Raw genomic sequence first — 19,155 nt, 5'->3', positions numbered from 1 at the left:
TGATGGTTCAAATCCGCCAGGAAAAAAATAAGCAGCGTGTGCATGAGATTTCAGAAATGTCATAAATGTCATTCACTTTGCTGGTACTGGAAGACCGTGCATTTTTTCTTCTAAAAAAGAAGAGAATGTCCAGCTTCACCGAATCCGTAAAAAAGAGTTTTCTTTATTCACAAACTTTAAACATGGAGGATACAGACTTCAGCACAAACCAGATGGGTAAGAATCTCAACGCGTTTCTGGAGACTAAGCTCCCTTAATCATGATCAATTTTTCTTCTCCCCAATATGCCACATGTGAACATACCCTAACAGAAGTGAATTTGTCTACTAACATAAAGTTGCTTCCTGTTCCATTTGCACACACGCTTTCGCGAAAGCTGCGTCAAAACCTGCATGTGTGATTAGGGTTCAGAAAAGTGGAACTCCAGCTCTGGCAGGGTAAGGGTTAACCGTGGGCCGAGCTTTGTAGTTTGTTCTTGCTCCCCGCCCTCTCTAGGAAGTTGTGCTCAATATGTCGCCATGCAGCAGAGCTGTGTGTCACTCTGTGCTGTTCCTGGGTGCTGTCGTTCTCTGCTGTGCGAATGGGGACCCTGATGGACGCGGCACGAGTCCTCCACGTAAGCCGGTCAGACTCTTCACGGACGAGGACTTGGCCAGGTATAATGGGGAACAGGTAACTATCCTCCTCTTGCCGGTTTAACAAGTGCATTACATACATGCATCGATGGTTTACTATATGTTTCCATTCCTGCACTATGGCATCAGGAGCTGAATGATCAGATATTTTGGATTATTGGACGGTACAGCTAGGTTCACATTGACTTTGGAGACGTCCTCCCAAATGATAACATCATAGTGAACAGAGTCCGTCTGACATTATTTGTATCTGTCGTAGGACGGATGTGTTTTTCAGGTGTTCCGATCTCTTTTTATAAAGCAACAACAGAATGTCGAACGCTAGCGCGAACCTAACCTAAACTAATATATAAAACTCATACAAATGTTACAAATCATTTCCAACATAAAATGCACAGCCAATTACAGTCGAAGCAAAGTGGTTGAGATGCTACGAAATCTCACAAAAGGTGTGAAAAACGTTCCTTTTGAAATTTTCATGCTACAGAATTTTCTTCTATAGATTTAGCCTGCAGATTACGGCTAGGGTGAAATCCACAGCAAATCTGCAAAAAATACATTTGGATTTTGCTGCAGATTCTGCATCAAAATCAGTGACAGAATCTGCCCTATTTTTTTTTTTTTTCATCACATGCATCAAGACTAAGCTCACACTTCGTGTATTTGTTATGGATCTCCGCAGCGTACCTGGAGCACAATCTTCAGCAAAATCCATGAGTGTTACATGTTCGGTTCAGATTTAACTCTTTTTCAATGCAAAAAAAGGTAATACACTATGAATCTGCGCAAAGACATGCTGCAGAACTTTATAATGAGCACCACAAGGTAATTTCTGAACATATTTTAAGCAACCTGTATATAAGAGTTGTTGGAATTTCATCTGATTTCCGGTATGCTTAAACTTTCAATGCAGATTTTGGAACAGAATGTGAGTCAAAAAAAGGCTACAAAGCAGTTCCCATTGTTCTGAAGGGTGCAGTTTCCAAATAATAAGTGACATCTCCCTTACTGAAGCTGTAAATCCACCCTAGATGGCGATTTACTCTTCCAAGCCTGGTCTCAGTCCTTCTTGAAGCTATTTTTTTTATCATTTTTTTTAATCATTTTTTTTATATATTTATATTCTAAACTAATATTGACAAATATTTCCTAGTTATAAAGGATAGTAACCTTCTCCTGACATGATACACTGTAAGACAGACAAGTTGGAGGCTGTTGGGTCTGGAGAGAAATAATGGCAGTCGGAGTTATTAGACTTGAAATCTGCAACAACCTAAAAACTTATCAGAAAACAATCAGACACGGTAAAGAATGGCATTCTTTTCTGCAGCTCTGTCTCCAGGGGATGACTGACAATCCCTGGGTGCAAACCCTTCAGGACCAGACAGCAGCTTGTGGAAGGGAATCTTCTTTCCTCCACCCACCCATGGAGATCGCTGCCACAGCTCATGTAGCATCAGCTTCCAACCCCACTCTGCCTCCTATCTTCCTGCTACATTCCTCTCTACAGCCAGGTCCGTCCATAATGGCATTAATGTAGTTGTCTCTCTCTGTAGCCATGGTATTTTGAGGAAAGCATTGGAAATTTGGCATCCATATTCCAAAGTCCTCTGGTTCGATTGCCACCTAATCAAAGTAATACCAACATATGGTGTCCAAATAAACGCTCCATACATTCAGGAAGGCAAGATTTGCCGAAAATGAAGAAGGAATAAAAATTGCTGGACCAATCAATAATCTTAAATATGCAGATGATACAACATTGATAACAAGCGTAGATGGAATGAAGGACTTATTACGGAGTGAAGATGGAAAGGTCGAACATTAGACTGCTACTCAACACAAAGAAGACAAAGATATTGACTATTGCCAAGTACAACCGAGACTCGAGATCGGTGATGACGAACTGTAAGTTGTAAGGGACTTCAACCTACTTGGATCAATGATCGCTCAAGATGCAGCGACAACACCTGAAGACAATAGGAGAATAGTTATGGGCAAATCAACAATGAAGTCATTGGACAAGGTCTTCAAATGGAGGAACATTTCCCTGGCGATGAAGAAAATACCTAGTTTGATCTTTTCTGTGGTAACATACAGATGCGAAACCTGGACGATAAAGGAACAAGACAGAAGAAGAATTGACGCCATCGAAATGTGGTGCTGGAGAAGGATGTTATCAATACCATGGATGGCAAGAAGAACAAACAAATGAATCCAGACTTATCACTGGAAGCAAGGATCACCAAGCTACGACTTGCCTATTGTGGACACGTCATACGAAGAGAGCAATCACTGAAGATGGACATCATGGTTGGAAGAATAGAAAGAACAAGGTGATGAGGAAGACCAGCAAATCGATGACTTGATACTATCAAGATAACGGCGGAGAAGACCCTGGTGGACCTATCTAGGCTTGTACAAGATCGATCTTCCTACAGAGCGTTCATCCATCATGTTGCCATGGCTCAAGACTGCTTCTGTGGACGTGATAACATAATTTTCATGATCCGGCCTCATCGCCGCTCATGTAAATGTGCGCACATGCGCCACTCATGGCTTCAGAGGGGCGCATTGCGCATGACCAGAAGCCATCTTTGGGGGACATGAGATTCCCTTTAAGCAAAGGTTAACCTGTGTGATACTCGCTCACCTTGAACTGTCCCTATATTTAATTGATTTTATTGTCAGATCCACTTGTATTGTCTGGATCTTTGTTACCATTCTGACATATTTATCATCTTCTCCACAGGAGGATCAGCCCATATATATGGCAGTAAAAGGAGCCGTCTTTGATGTTTCAGCTGGAAAAGGTGACGTTTATTATTTTATGAAATTTTTTCTATTCTCTTTGCATCCTTGGATTAATGCAACGTATGCAGACTTCCTTCCAAAAGAAACCCTAACCTTGTCCATTGGGCTGTTTTTAAGGGAATTGAGTTGAGTTGCAGTACCAACCATGGACGAGAGAGGCGCTCTTTCTTGAAGGAAGAAAGCAATTATATTTCTTAAAACTCTTTTTAGGGCTGAGTCATATGATCATATAAACCGGATGGAGATCGGACTGGCCGGAGGGTCTCCTGACCCGGGTGTGATAACTTCAGTCCGTGTATTGTGGTCCAATCTTGGTGATTAATGGTGACATATGTTTTACAGAGTTCTACGGGAAGGGAGCCCCTTATAATGCACTCGCAGGAAAAGACTCTACACGGGCTGTGGCCAAGATGTCTCTGGAACCAGAAGATCTTATTGCTGACACGGTAAGGTCATCACCTAAGTAATGTGAGGGATAAGCAGGGGTTGCAATCGCCCCCGGGCCCTGGAGCCTAGGGGGCCGTAAAAGTCCCTTTGGCCTATAGAAAAAGACTATTACTATTAAAGATTTAAAATATTTGGGGTCTCGTTGGAGCTTTCGCATCGGGGCCCATGAGTTTCAAGTTACGCCACTGGGGATAAGCATAACATAAAATCAGGAGATTAATGCCAACTCTCAGCGGAGCATTCATGTATTTTCAATGGGGAGAGTGGAGTTTGGGGCTGTCAGACACCTCTGGAGGCCTTCTCTCCAGACAAGTACAAATAATGCTATGTATCTATATACATAGCATTACATTATTTGTACAATAGCAGAACAGTGAGTGCAGCTCTGGGGTATAATACAGCATGTAACTCAGGATCAGTACAGGATCATTAATGTAATGCATGTAGACAGTGACTCCACCAGCAGAATAGTGAGTGCAGCTCTGGGGTATAATACAGGTGGTAACTCAGGATCAGTAATGTAATGTATGTACACAGTGACTGCACCAGCAGAATTATGAGTGCAGCTCTGGGGTATAATACAGGATGTAACTCAGGATCAGTAATGTAATGTATGCACACAGTGACTGCACCAGCAGAATAGTGAGTGCAGCTCTGGGGTATAATACAGGATGTAACTCAGGATCAGTAATGTAATGTATGTACACAGTGACTGCACCAGCAGAATAGTGAGTGCAGCTCTGGGGTATAATACAGGATGTAACTCAGGATCAGTAATGTAATGTATGTACACAGTGACTGCACCAGCAGAACAGTGAGTGCAGCTCTGGAGTATAATACTGGATGTAACTCAGGATCAGTAATGTAATGTACACAGTGACTGCACCAGCAGAATAGTGAGTGCAGCTCTGGAGTATAATACTGGATGTAACTCAGGATCAGTAATGTAATGTAATGTATGTACACAGTGACTGCACCAGCAGAATAGTGAGTGCAGCTCTGCAGTATAAGGGTACGTGTCCACGGTCAGGATGGCCGGCGGTATCGCCGGAGCGGCGAAGCTGCGCGGCGCTAAGCCCCGCCCCCTTTCTGGGACGCGATGATGCCGGATGTGTTAACTGTACACATCCGGGATCATCGCACCCTCGCATAGCGCCCTGTGATGTTACTTGCGGCGACGCAGCGTCGCCGCAGGTAGCACGGACATGCTGCGATCTGAAAAGATGCGCAGCATGTCCGGAGTCGCAGGGAAGTCGGATGCGTGTTTCCACGCATAGTGGACACGGGATTTCATAAAATCCCCTCCACTATGCTGGAACATCTGGACGCTGCGTGTTTGACCCTGCAGCTCTGCGCAGCGTCAAACAAGCAGCGTTTACTGACCGTGGACACATACCCTTATACAGCATGTAACTCTGGATCAGTAATGTAATGTGTTATGACCCCAATGGCGAGGGTCTCAGAGGAACGTGGAAGTCTGCAGAATACAAAAATCCAGCTCATAGGGTAGTGGTAACTGGGTTGACCATATATCTACTCCTAACGCCAACACTAGAAGTAGCCGGGGATCATTCCTACGTTGATTCTAGATGACACGCGCCAGCCGGAGAATCTAACTACCCCTAGTAGAGGAAAACAAAGACCTTTCTTGCCTCCAGAGAAGGGGACCCCAAAGCTGGATAGAAGCCCCCCACAAATAATGACGGTGAGGTAAGAGGAAATGACAAACACAGAAATGAACCAGGTTTAGCACAGAGAGGCCCGCTTACTGATAGCAGAATAAAGAAAGGTAACTTATATGGTCAACAAAAACCCTATCAAAATCCACACTGGAAATTCAAGAACCCCCGAACCGTCTAACGGTCCGGGGGGAGAACACCAGCCCCCTAGAGCTTCCAGCAAAGGTCAGGATATAGATTTGGAACAAGCTGGACAAAAATACAAAACCAAAACAAATAGCAAAAAGCAAAAGGCAGACTTAGCTGATATAACTGGAACCAGGATCAGTAGACAAGAGCACAGCAGACTAGCTCTGATAACTACGTTGCCAGGCATTGAACTGAAGGTCCAGGGAGCTTATATAGCAACACCCCTAACTAACGACCCAGGTGCGGATAAAAGGAATGACAGAAAAACCAGAGTCAAAAAACTAGTAACCACTAGAGGGAGCAAAAAGCAAATTCACAACAGTACCCCCCCCTTAGTGAGGGGTCACCGAACCCTCACCACGACCACCAGGGCGATCAGGATGAGCGGCATGAAAGGCACGAACTAAATCGGCCGCATGAACATCAGAGGCGACCACCCAGGAATTATCCTCCTGACCATAGCCCTTCCACTTGACCAGGTACTGAAGCCTCCGCCTGGAGAGGCGAGAATCCAAGATCTTCTCCACCACGTACTCCAACTCGCCCTCAACCAACACCGGAGCAGGAGGCTCAGCAGAAGGAACTACAGGCACAATGTACCGCCGCAACAAGGACCTATGAAATACATTGTGAATAGCAAACGACACAGGAAGATCCAGACGAAAAGATACAGGATTAAGGATTTCCAATATCTTGTAAGGCCCAATAAAACGAGGTTTAAATTTGGGAGAGGAGACCTTCATAGGAACAAAGCGGGAAGAAAGCCATACCAAATCCCCAACGCGTAGTCGGGGACCCACACCGCGGCGGCGGTTGGCAAAGCGCTGAGCCTTCTCCTGTGACAACTTCAAGTTGTCCACCACATGATTCCAGATCTGCTGCAACCTATCCACCACAGAATCCACCCCAGGACAGTCAGAAGGCTCCACATGACCCGAAGAAAAGCGAGGATGGAAACCAGAGTTGCAGAAAAAAGGCGAAACCAAGGTGGCGGAACTAGCCCGATTATTAAGGGCAAACTCAGCCAACGGCAAGAATGTCACCCAATCGTCCTGATCAGCAGAGACAAAACACCTCAAATAAGCCTCCAAAGTCTGATTGGTTCGCTCCGTCTGTCCATTAGTCTGAGGATGGAAAGCAGACGAAAACGACAAATCAATGCCCATCCTACTACAAAAGGATCGCCAGAACCTGGAAACGAACTGGGATCCTCTGTCTGACACAATATTCTCAGGGATGCCGTGCAAACGAACCACGTTCTGGAAAAACACAGGAACCAGATCGGAAGAGGAAGGCAGCTTAGGCAAAGGAACCAAATGGACCATCTTGGAGAAGCGATCACATATCACCCAGATAACGGACATGCCCTGAGATAGCGGAAGATCAGAAATGAAATCCATGGAGATATGTGTCCAAGGTCTCTTCGGGACAGGCAAGGGCAAGAGCAAACCGCTGGCACGAGAACAGCAAGGCTTAGCTCGAGCACAAGTCCCACAGGACTGCACAAATGACCGCACATCCCTTGACAAGGAAGGCCACCAAAAGGACCTGGCCACCAGATCTCTGGTGCCAAAAATTCCCGGGTGACCTGCCAACACCGAGGAATGAACCTCGGAAATGACTCTGCTGGTCCACTTATCCGGGACAAACAGTCTGTCAGGTGGACAAGACTCAGGCCTATCAGCCTGAAATCTCTGCAACACACGTCGCAGATCCGGAGAAATAGCTGACAAGATAACTCCATCTTTAAGAATACCAACAGGATCAGCGACTCCAGGAGCATCAGGCACAAAGCTCCTAGAAAGAGCATCGGCCTTCACATTCTTTGAACCTGGTAAATACGAGACAACAAAATCAAAGCGGGAGAAAAACAATGACCAGCGGGCCTGTCTCGGATTAAGGCGTTTAGCAGACTCGAGATACATCAGATTTTTGTGATCAGTCAAGACCACCACACGATGCTTAGCACCCTCGAGCCAATGACGCCACTCCTCAAATGCCCATTTCATGGCCAACAACTCCCGATTGCCCACATCATAATTTCGCTCGGCAGGCGAAAACTTCCTAGAGAAAAAGGCACAAGGTTTCATAACAGAGCAACCAGGGCCTCTCTGCGACAAAACGGCCCCTGCCCCAATCTCCGAAGCATCCACCTCAACCTGAAAGGGAAGTGAGACGTCAGGCTGGCACAAAACAGGCGCCGAAGTAAACCGGCGTTTCAACTCCTGGAAAGCCTCCACGGCAGCAGGAGCCCAGTTACCTACATCGGAGCCCTTCTTGGTCATATCCGTCAAAGGTTTCACAATGCTAGAAAAATTAGCGATAAAACGACGGTAGAAGTTAGCGAAGCCCAAGAACTTCTGAAGACTCTTAACTGACGAGGGCTGAGTCCAATCAAGAATAGCTCGGACCTTGACTGGGTCCATCTCCACAGCAGAAGGGGAAAAAATGAATCCCAAAAAGGGAACCTTCTGTACACCAAAGAGACACTTTGAGCCCTTGACAAACAAAGAATTTTCACGCAAAATTTTAAAGACCAACCTGACCTGCTCCACATGCGAATCCCAATTATCAGAAAAAACCAAAATATCATCCAGATAAACAATCAAAAATTTATCCAGATACTTCCGGAAAATGTCATGCATAAAGGACTGAAAAACTGAAGGCGCATTGGAGAGCCCAAAAGGCATCACCAAGTACTCAAAATGACCTTCGGGCGTATTGAATGCGGTTTTCCATTCATCACCTTGCTTAATGCGCACAAGGTTGTACGCACCACGAAGGTCTATCTTGGTGAACCACTTGGCACCCTTAATCCGGGCAAACAAGTCAGACAACAGCGGTAAAGGATACTGAAATTTGACAGTGATCTTATTTAAAAGCCGATAATCAATACAAGGTCTCAAAGATCCGTCCTTTTTTGCCACAAAAAAGAATCCCGCACCAAGAGGGGAAGAAGACGGACGAATATGTCCTTTCACCAGAGACTCCTTGATATATGAACGCATAGCGGTATGTTCAGGTACCGACAGATTAAACAGTCTTCCCTTAGGAAATTTACTGCCTGGGATCAAATCTATAGCACAGTCACAGTCCCTATGAGGAGGCAGTGCACTGGACTCAGACTCACTGAAGACATCCTGATAATCAGACAAATACTCCGGAACTTCCGAAGGCGTAGAAGAAGCAATAGACACAGGCAGGGAATCCCCATGAATACCACGACAGCCCCAACTTGAGACTGACATAGCCTTCCAGTCCAGGACTGGATTATGCATACCTCCCAACCGTCCCGATTTCAGCGTGACAGTCCCGCTTTGGCACCGGGGTCCCGCTGTCCCGCTTCGGGCATTTAAAATCCCGAATTTGCGGCCGCCGGTGAAGCCCCGCCCACTTCCGGGACGTAGAGAGAGCCCGATTAGGTTTGTGGCTGTTTTTTTTTTCTTATACATGCTGGGTCTCCTCCCGACCGATCCCTCCCCCGCCCCCGCCCCCGCCCCCTGTGTGTGCGGCGCTGCCACGCTGAGGAAGAGAGCCAGCAGCGATCAAGATGAGAGGTCAGCGACTCACTACCTGAGGTGTGTGCACAGAGCTCTGGCGTCTCCTGCTCTTAGCTGCTATCCCGGCAGAGAAGGAGAGACGGGGGAGGTGCCGGGACAGTGCAGAGCTGTGAGCAGCCGGAGAAACTGAAGAGCTGCACATGGACAGATCAGCCGCCCCTGCACCACAGAGGAGATTGTGTGTGTGTGTGTGTGTGTGTGTGTGTGAGATGTGTGATGCTGCATTTGTGTGTGTGTCATGTGTGTATGAGGTATCTGGTGTGTGTGATGGCTGGGTGTGTGTGATGGCTGGGTGTGTGTGATGGCTGGGTGTGTGTGTGTGATGGCTGGGTGTGTGTGTGTGATGGCTGTGTGTGTGTGTGATGGCTGCATGTGTGATGCATTTGTGTCAAAGCTGCATGTGTTTGTGAGCTGCGTTTGTGATGCTGCGTGTGTATGTGTGATACTGTGTGTGTGTGATGCTGCATGTGTGTGAGCTGCGTGCCTGTATGTCATTATACAGTATGGAGAACTGTGGCCATAATACAGTATGGAGCATCATGTGGGGTCATTATACAGTATGGAGCATCATGTGCAGTCATTATACAGTATGGAGCATCATGTGCGGTCATTATACAATATGGAGCATCATGTGCAGCCAGTATACAGTATGGAGCATCATGTGTGGTCATTATACAATATGGAGCATCATGTGCAGTCATTATACAGTAAGGAGCATCATGTGCAGCCAGTATACAGTATGGAGCATCATGTGCGGTCATTATACAATATGGAGCATCATGTGTGGTCATTATACAGTATGGAGCATCATGTGCGGTCATTATACAGTATGGAGCATCATGTGCGGCCATTATACAGTATGGAGCATCATGTGCAGTCATTATACAGTATGGAGCATCATGTGCGGTCATTATACAGTATGGAGCATCATGTGCAGCCAGTATACAGTATGGAGCATCATGTGCGGTCATTATACAATATGGAGCATCATGTGTGGCCATTATACAGTATGGAGCATCATGTGTGTTCATTATACAGTATGGAGCATCATGTGCAGCCAGTATACAGTATGGAGCATCATGTGCGGTCATTATACAATATGGAGCATCATGTGCAGTCATTATACAGTATGGAGCATCATGTGCAGCCAGTATACAGTATGGAGCATCATGTGCGGTCATTATACAGTATGGAGCATCATGTGCGGTCATTATACAGTATGGAGCATCATGTGCGCCCAGTATACAGTATGGAGCATCATGTGCGGTCATTATACAGTATGGAGCATCATGTGCGGTCATTATACAATATGGAGCATCATGTGTGGCCATTATACAGTATGAAGCATCATGTGTGTTCATTATACAGTATGGAGCATCATATGCAGCCAGTATACAGTATGGAGCATCATGTGCGGTCATTATACAATATGGAGCATCATGTGCAGCCAGTATACAGTATGGAGCATCATGTGCGGTCATTATACAATATGGGGCATCATGTGCGGTCATTATACAGTATGGAGCATCATGTGCGGTCATTATACAGTATGGAGCATCATGTGCGTTCATTATACAGTATGGAGCATCATGTGCGGCCATTATACAGTATGCATGCGGTCATTATACAGTATGGAGCATCATGTGCGGCCATTATACAGTATGGAGCATCATGTGCGGTCATTATACAGTATGGAGCATCATGTGCGGTCATTATACAGTATGGAGCATCATGTGCAGCCATTATACAGTATGCATGCGGTCATTATACAGTATGGAGCGTCATGTGTGTTCATTATACAGTATGGAGCGTCATGTGTGGCCATTATACAGTATGGGGCATCATGTGTGGTCATTATACAGTATGGAGCACTGTGTGGCCATATTTTTTTGTTTATAACTATTGTATATGAAACAGTGTGATCAGCAGTGCTAAATGGGTGTGCTTGGGACGTGGATATGGGTGTGACTAATTATGAATGGGTGTGGTCAGAGGCGTGGCCTAAAATTTGCCGCAGCGCGCGCTTCGCGCGCCGCAAACTTTGTCCCTCTTTCCCATCTTCAAAAGTTGGGAGGTATGGATTATGGGTCTGTAACCATGGCAGCCCTAAAACAACCAAATCATGCATTTTATGTAAAACCAGGAAACGTATCACCTCGCGGTGTTCAGGAGTCATGCACATGGTAACCTGTGTCCAATACTGCGGTTTATTTGCTGCCAATGGTGTAGCATCAATACCCCTAAGAGGTATAGGATTTTCTAATGGTTCAAGAGTAAATCCACAGTGCTTAGCAAATGAGAGATCCATGAGACTCAGGGCAGCACCTGAATCTACAAACGCCATGACAGGATAAGATGACAGTGAGCAAATCAAAGTTACAGACAGAATAAATTTAGGTTGCAAATTACCAACGGTGACAGGACTAACAACCTTAGCTATACGTTTAGAGCATGCTGAGATAACGTGTAGAATCACCACAGTAGTAGCACAAGCCATTCCGGCGTCTATGAATTTTCCGCTCATTTCTAGTCAGGATTCTATCACATTGCATTAAATCAGGTGTCTGTTCAGACAACACCATGAGGGAATTTGCGGTTTTTCTATCACATTGCACCGAATTAGGTGTCTGTTCAGACAACACCATGAGGGAATTTGCGGTTTTGCGCTCCCGCAACCGCCGGTCAATTTGAATAGCCAGTGCCATAGTATCATTCAGACCTGTGGGAATGGGAAAACCCACCATAACATTCTTAATGGCTTCAGAAAGGCCATTTCTAAAATTAGCGGCCAGTGCACACTCGTTCCAATGTGTCAGCACGGACCATTTCCGAAATTTTTGGCAATACACTTCAGCCTCGTCCTGCCCCTGAGACATAGCCAGCAAGGCCTTTTCTGCCTGAATCTCAAGATTGGGTTCCTCATAAAGTAAACCGAGCGCCAGAAAAAACGCATTAATATCAGCCAATGCCGGATCTCCTGGCGCCAGCGAAAAAGCCCAATCCTGAGGGTCGCCCCGTAAGAACGAAATAACAATTTTTACTTGCTGAGCAGAATCTCCAGATGAACAGGGTCTCAGGGACAAAAACAATTTACAATTATTCACGAAATTCCTAAACTTAAACCTGTCTCCGGAAAACAGTTCAGGAATCGGTATTTTAGGTTCTGACCTAGGATTTCTGATAACATAGTCTTGTATGCCCTGCACACGAGTAGCCAGCTGGTCCACACTTGTAATCAAGGTCTGGACATTCATGTCTGCAGCAAGCATAGCCACTCTGAGATAAAGGGGAAGAAGAAAAAAAAAAAAAAACTCAGAATCTTCTCTTATAATCCCTCTTCTGCAATGCATTAAACATTTAATATTGGCCTGGCAAACTGTTATGACCCCAATGGCGAGGGTCTCAGAGGAACGTGGAAGTCTGCAGAATACAAAAATCCAGCTCATAGGGCAGTGGTAACTGGGTTGACCATATATCTACTCCTAACGCCAACACTAGAAGTAGCCGGGGATCATTCCTACGTTGATTCTAGATGACACGCGCCAGCCGGAGAATCTAACTACCCCTAGTAGAGGAAAACAAAGACCTTTCTTGCCTCCAGAGAAGGGGACCCCAAAGCTGGATAGAAGCCCCCCACAAATAATGACGGTGAGGTAAGAGGAAATGACAAACACAGAAATGAACCAGGTTTAGCACAGAGAGGCCCGCTTACTGATAGCAGAATAAAGAAAGGTAACTTATATGGTCAACAAAAACCCTATCAAAATCCACACTGGAAATTCAAGAACCCCCGAACCGTCTAACGGTCCGGGGGGAGAACACCAGCCCCCTAGAGCTTCCAGCAAAGGTCAGGATATAGATTTGGAACAAGCTGGACAAAAATACAAAACCAAAACAAATAGCAAAAAGCAAAAGGCAGACTTAGCTGATATAACTGGAACCAGGATCAGTAGACAAGAGCACAGCAGACTAGCTCTGATAACTACGTTGCCAGGCATTGAACTGAAGGTCCAGGGAGCTTATATAGCAACACCCCTAACTAACGACCCAGGTGCGGATAAAAGGAATGACAGAAAAACCAGAGTCAAAAAACTAGTAACCACTAGAGGGAGCAAAAAGCAAATTCACAACAGTAATGTATGTACACAGTGACTGCACCAGCAGAGTAGTGAGTGCAGCCCTGGAGTATAATACCGGATATAACTCAGGATATGTAATGTATGTACACAGTGACTGCACCAACAGAATAGTGAGTGCAGCTCTGGGGTATAATACAGGATGTAGCTCCGGATCAGTAATGTAATGTATGTACACAGTGACTGCACCAGCAGAATAGTGAGTGCAGCTCTGGGGTATAATACAGGATGTAACTCAGGATCAGTAATGTAATGTATGTACACAGTGACTGCACCAGCAGAATAGTGAGTGCAGCTCTGGGGTATAATACAGGATGTAACTCAGGATCAGTAATGTAATGTAATCTTGTACTTTCTCTTGTTTTCTTCAGACCGGCCTCACTGGGGAACAGTTGAAGTCTCTTGATGACATTTTTGAAAGCGTTTATAAGAAAAAATACCCGATTGTCGGGTATACTGCTCAGAGGATCTTGAATAAAGATGGCAGCCCCAACTCAAGCTTTAAACCTGAGGATCAACCACACTTTAAGATCAAAGATGAATTTTAAAGGTTGTCATTGACATAGTATAATGATTTCCCTAAAGAGGTTTGCAAAATTAGAAAAAAAAAGTGTTCTACTTCTGTTCCTGAAACGGCACCTCTCCTGTCAAGTGGTTGTGTGTGGTATTGCAGCTCGGCACCATTCACTTGAATAATGCAATACCAGATGAAGCCTCTGGACAGGTATGGCGCTGACCACTTTTTTTTTTTTTTTTTTCTAGTTCTGGACAACTTTTAAATATGGGAACATTTTTTGGCTCTAAAACTTTTTCTATTGGCCTGATAGTTGTATCTTGGGAGGGATTTACTGTAGAGTTTACATTTGTTGCGTTTAGGAACTATTCTAAGTTCTTCTGGTCCCGAGGAATGGGAAGCAATGGCTGTGTTTCCATAGGGGAGGGTACTTACACAAAGCACCCTGTGTAGTAGTGCTAAATGTCTACAGGAAAGGGATGTTCTACTCTCTCCCATGAAAAGTGCTGAAGTCACAATCTTTGGATTACACAGTTGTGCTTTGGAGACATTTTTACATTCCCCTCTGTTTTTGCTTGTAACTTTTGCACCGCAAAACTGATAAGAGGCATGCAGGATCTTACTTATAAGGAGAGATTACAAGAATTACATTTATTTAGTCTCAGGAACTATGTTGTGCATAAATATGTGATTCTTCAGAATTTGTTTTAGTCTTTGCCTGATGAAGAGACGTATGTAGTCTCGAAAGCTTGCAATTTGTTACCATCTTTTCAGTTAGCCATTAAAAGGTATCAACCACTGAGGACTCTCAATTCTAAATATTTATTTAGTCTGTGACGGGGGGACATGATTTTAATGTAAAACCCCATCAAAAGACAAGAGGACACTCTGGAGGAAAAAATGGTTCAATCTTCAGAGGAGAGAGATCTTTACTCTAAAAAAGCGCTATTAATCTGTGGAATAGTGCTGGTCACAACGGGAGCTGTGAATGTTTTTTTTAAATGAGGCTCAGATGGTTTTTGAGAAGAAAATAACAAATACTTATGTAAGTGTGCAAAATTCTTGTTCCAAATGTCGATCCGGTTGATTGCACCTGGGATCAGGAGGAAAAGATTTTCTCTTTCAAAGCAGTCTGCATCATGTTTTGTGGTCGCACCTATAATCCTTCCTCTCGTCCACTCCCTTGGTTGATCTTGTTTGACATTTTTCCTTTTTTGTTTTTCTCCAACTGTACTGTGCAAATATATGTCTTCCCCTCTGGTCTCCATAGAATGACTAAGTGCAGGAAGCAGGAAAGGAAAAGAAGTGGCTCATAAGTGGAGAAAGAAGCAGATTTCTATAATCGGACAAATTACAAAGTTTCCTATATTCGCTTACACTATTGGTTTATGAAAAGTTTGTTGAAAGTCCAACTTTCTCTTAAAGAGTTGCTCTAGGATTAGAAAAGCAATTCTGCTTTCTTCCTAAAACAGCAACACTCCTCCAGAGGATAACTTCCTGATAGCTGGCGGTCTGACCACTGGGACCCCCACTGATCCTAGGAACCGGGGCTCTAAAGCCTTGTAAATACAGCAGTGGTCATTCTTATTAGGACCGCCGGAGATAGCTGATCGGTCTCATTAATGGGGCGGCAGTGCGCATATCAGCTACCGCTCCATTCATATTGTCTCTCGGGATCTGTGGGGGTCCCGGAGGAAGTCGAGAAGTTATCCCCTTATCCCGCAGATAGGGTATAACGTCCAAACTTGAGAATGCCCCTTTAATTTCCCATTGATAAGATCCAGGTGGTACAAACGTGCAGCATTCCTGTACCTATGATCCATCATTATTTCACCCAGTGTGGCAGTAGAAGAGACGCCGTCTACAGACTCATATACCTCATTATGTAAGAGTGGATTATTTTCGGAGTCATAGTCTGTTATAACATGCAGCAGGTTAACAGATTAGTGCAATCATTTCCGCACTGGAAACTATTTATTTCTAATATTTGGGTTTTGTGTATTTTTATTTTTTTCTTCCAACAGTGGGAGGCATTTGAGTGAATTGATTAACCTTGGGCATGTTAATAAATTGGTCTTTGACTATATTGGTTGTTCAATATTCTGTACTAATCAAATTTATTTCTTCTCTGAAAAAAAAAAAAAAAGTTAAATTTTGGATGCCTGCAACCACCATAGGGGGCGCTCACTGAACACAAGTATATTACACCTCCATTAATCCGTGTTGTGCTTGCGCACTGTAGTGGTTGATTTTATACTCAGACCAAACACACTGCTTTATAAATATCTTTTATTTTCTACCAATGTTGTTGTTTTTTTTTTCTTCTTCTTAATCCATGATTGTCACTGTCATTGAATGTTTCTTTAAAAACAATAAAAAGGAAAAGATGCAGGTTTACTGCTATTCACAAAAAAGAAATGTTCAGCTCATCTGATGGGGCAATAAAAGCTTTGAACTCCCAAGATATGGACGGACACAAGGTTCAAGGTGGGCTCCATCATATGTGCGGGAGGGAGTGCCACACAGGTCTGTGTGATCATGCTCGTGGCAGGGGTGCACAGGAAGTGACGGTGCACTCCACTGACCTCACAGGCGCAAGGCACGCGGATGGGCATGCCCAAGTGGCATCAGAGGGGTCATGCCAGGAAACATGGCGGTGCCCTACATTGGATTGCTGACCGGGGCATGCAGGTAAAATGGCGCGACCTGGTAGGCTCACTCAGGGGGCAGCTGGCAATGGAGACCAGAAGGAGGCGGATCAGGAAAGAGGCACGGTCGCCTTGTACATGAAAGGAGAGATATTATATTATCAGTTCAGTGCTCTTCCGTTTGTTTTGTCTGTGGCTCCTAGAATCTTCACCAAGGTAATAGCCAAGATGACTGCCGACCTTCGAGTCCAGAACACCATCATTATTCCTTACTTAGATGACTTCCTGATAGTGTATGCTACACAACTGTCAAAGTTAAATCCAGTAAGAATACAGTCATTCCAGAGCCTCATTCTAAACTCCGAGCTTCAAACATGCTTTTTACCCAAGGAGAAAAAGGACAAGATAGTAGTAGCCCTTACCTCGGCAGCAATAGATGTTTAGAAATTGACCTTGCGGAAAGCAGTGTCCTTATTGGGAACTCTAACATCCTTCATCCCAGCTATGATGTGGGCCCTGCTACATATGAGCCAGCTTCAGTGGGAAATATTGTCCGCACAGAGGTCGCAAAGAGGGCATTTAGAAGGAAAGGTTGGACTTTCTTGGGAAACCAGAAATGCCCTCTGGTGGTGGCCAGACAGGACAAACCTAGCGTCAGGTGTTCAATGGATGAAGCAAGGAAGCGACATTATCTCGATGTGAGCAGATCAGGTTGGGGGGGGAACATCTGAGAGATCAGACAATTTGGGGTTTTTGGTCACTCTACGAGAGGGTTTAATCGTCAAACCTGAAGGAATTGTGGGCAGTAGAAAGGGCTCTAAAAGGCTTCCTTTCTTCTTTCTTTGGTCAATATCATGTCTCAGCCTTGGGTGCATTGTACAATCATAATCTCGCAGCTGATAAATGGATATCGAGATTTATAAAGTCCTGAGATAGACCCAGACCAGTCCCAATTCCAAGGGTTGCCCATGGGATCTAAATTTTAGTTCTAGAGGCGTTAACCAAAGAGCCATTCTAACTGTTACAAGATCTATCGGTTAAGTATCTTGCCTTACAAACGGTAATTTTGGTAGCACAAACCTCAGTCCACAGAGTGAGGGATATTCAGTCCCTGTCAATAAACCTGCTTTATATGCAAATATATGAGGATATGATTGTGTTAAGACTGGACCCGGCCTACCTTCCCAAGGTAGCCTTATAATTTCATAGGAGTCAAGAGCTTGTCCTGCCCTCCTTCTGTAATAATCCTAAAAATTCAGGAGAAGAACAGTGCCATAATCTCAATGTTAGATGATCATTGATAGAATACATGTCTATAGCTAGTCAGAGGAGGAGGAGAAGCAGCTCCTTGTTTGTAGCCTTTCAAAGTACCAGAAAGGGGTATAAGGTATCAAAAATTACCATTGCAAGGTGGATCAGGGATGCTATTAGTTTAGCCTACTCAGCTAGCAGTACTCCAGTTCCTGAGGGCATCAAAGTTCACTCTACCAGAGCCGTGACGACCTCCTGGGCAGAGAAAGTGGAGATATCTATTGATCAGATTTGTAAGGCCCCTACCTGATCCTCACCCTCTACTTTTTTTTTAAGCATTACAGACTGGATCTATCCTCCTCCGCTGACTTACCCTTAGGCAGAAGGATGCTGCAAGCGGTGGTCCCTCCCTAAGTTGTTTCGTTTCCCCATAAATCTCTCAGGTGTGCTGTCATGGGTGAAGGGAAAACACCAAGGTTACTTACTGGTAACCAGTTTTTCCGGAACCCATGACGGCACCCGTATATTTCCCCCCCCTTTTTTTCATTATGATGGTGTTCACTATAGATTTGTGTGAGTTGATGTTGGTGTCCGTTATGTACATAATTTTTTTTGGAGGTCCTCTCATGCTCTGTAATCCAACTTATGGGAGGAGAGGTGCCACCCTTTTATTTCAGTAGGTTTCCTTTCCTTGGTGGGTGGATCCCTCTCTCAGCTGTGCTGTCATCCATTCTGAAACTGGCAACTGGTAAGTAACCTTTTTGTTTTTTCAAGTTAAAAAAAAGAGCTTTACTGATCCATTAAAACATACACCCCCCCCCCCCCCCCCAAAGTTTAAAAGCAGGACATCCTTCTAAAAAGCCCTAAGCGTTTTGAACCCAGAAATATGTATGGTTTTTAGGCATGTTCTCTTTAACCCATACATGTCATCTCTCCTTACATGTCTGCTTTAGCAAATGCTTGTATCTTAGAAATCTGCCTTGTACCTTCCCTCTGATATTCCTCATAGAAATTCATGAACACTGGGCAATTTGGTGGTACCATTCTCCTTATTTTCGGTTTGGATCCTTACATATTGTCCAATACAGTAATGACATTTAGATTTTATTAGGAACATGTTTTTGATAACGGTAATGCTGATGTCACTCAATAATAAAATCTCAGACAGAATAACAGAGGAGCGGCTCAAAACATAGGGTGGAATTTAACATTCCCTCTATGGAAGTTTTCTGGTGTCATAAAATTTGATGCAAGGGATCTTTTCATTTATTTTTCTCTACTT

At 44.5% G+C, this 19,155-nt stretch overlaps 1 protein-coding gene across 1 annotated transcript; it reads left to right on the top strand.

The window, feature by feature from the left end:
- The first annotated feature begins 478 nt into the window (after positions 1 to 478).
- Positions 479 to 16,104, top strand: NENF (neudesin neurotrophic factor). The gene is made up of 4 exons (XM_077282302.1): positions 479 to 672; positions 3,388 to 3,448; positions 3,792 to 3,895; positions 13,832 to 16,104. Exons 1-4 carry the CDS (start codon positions 511 to 513, stop codon positions 14,006 to 14,008), a joined length of 504 nt encoding a protein of 167 aa, XP_077138417.1. The 5' UTR covers positions 479 to 510; the 3' UTR covers positions 14,009 to 16,104.
- The last annotated feature ends 3,051 nt before the right edge of the window (positions 16,105 to 19,155 follow it).

This window comes from Ranitomeya variabilis, chromosome 2 (assembly GCF_051348905.1).
Source record: "Ranitomeya variabilis isolate aRanVar5 chromosome 2, aRanVar5.hap1, whole genome shotgun sequence".
Lineage (NCBI taxonomy): Eukaryota > Metazoa > Chordata > Amphibia > Anura > Dendrobatidae > Ranitomeya > Ranitomeya variabilis.
This window is presented reverse-complemented; position numbering and strand designations above follow the sequence as displayed.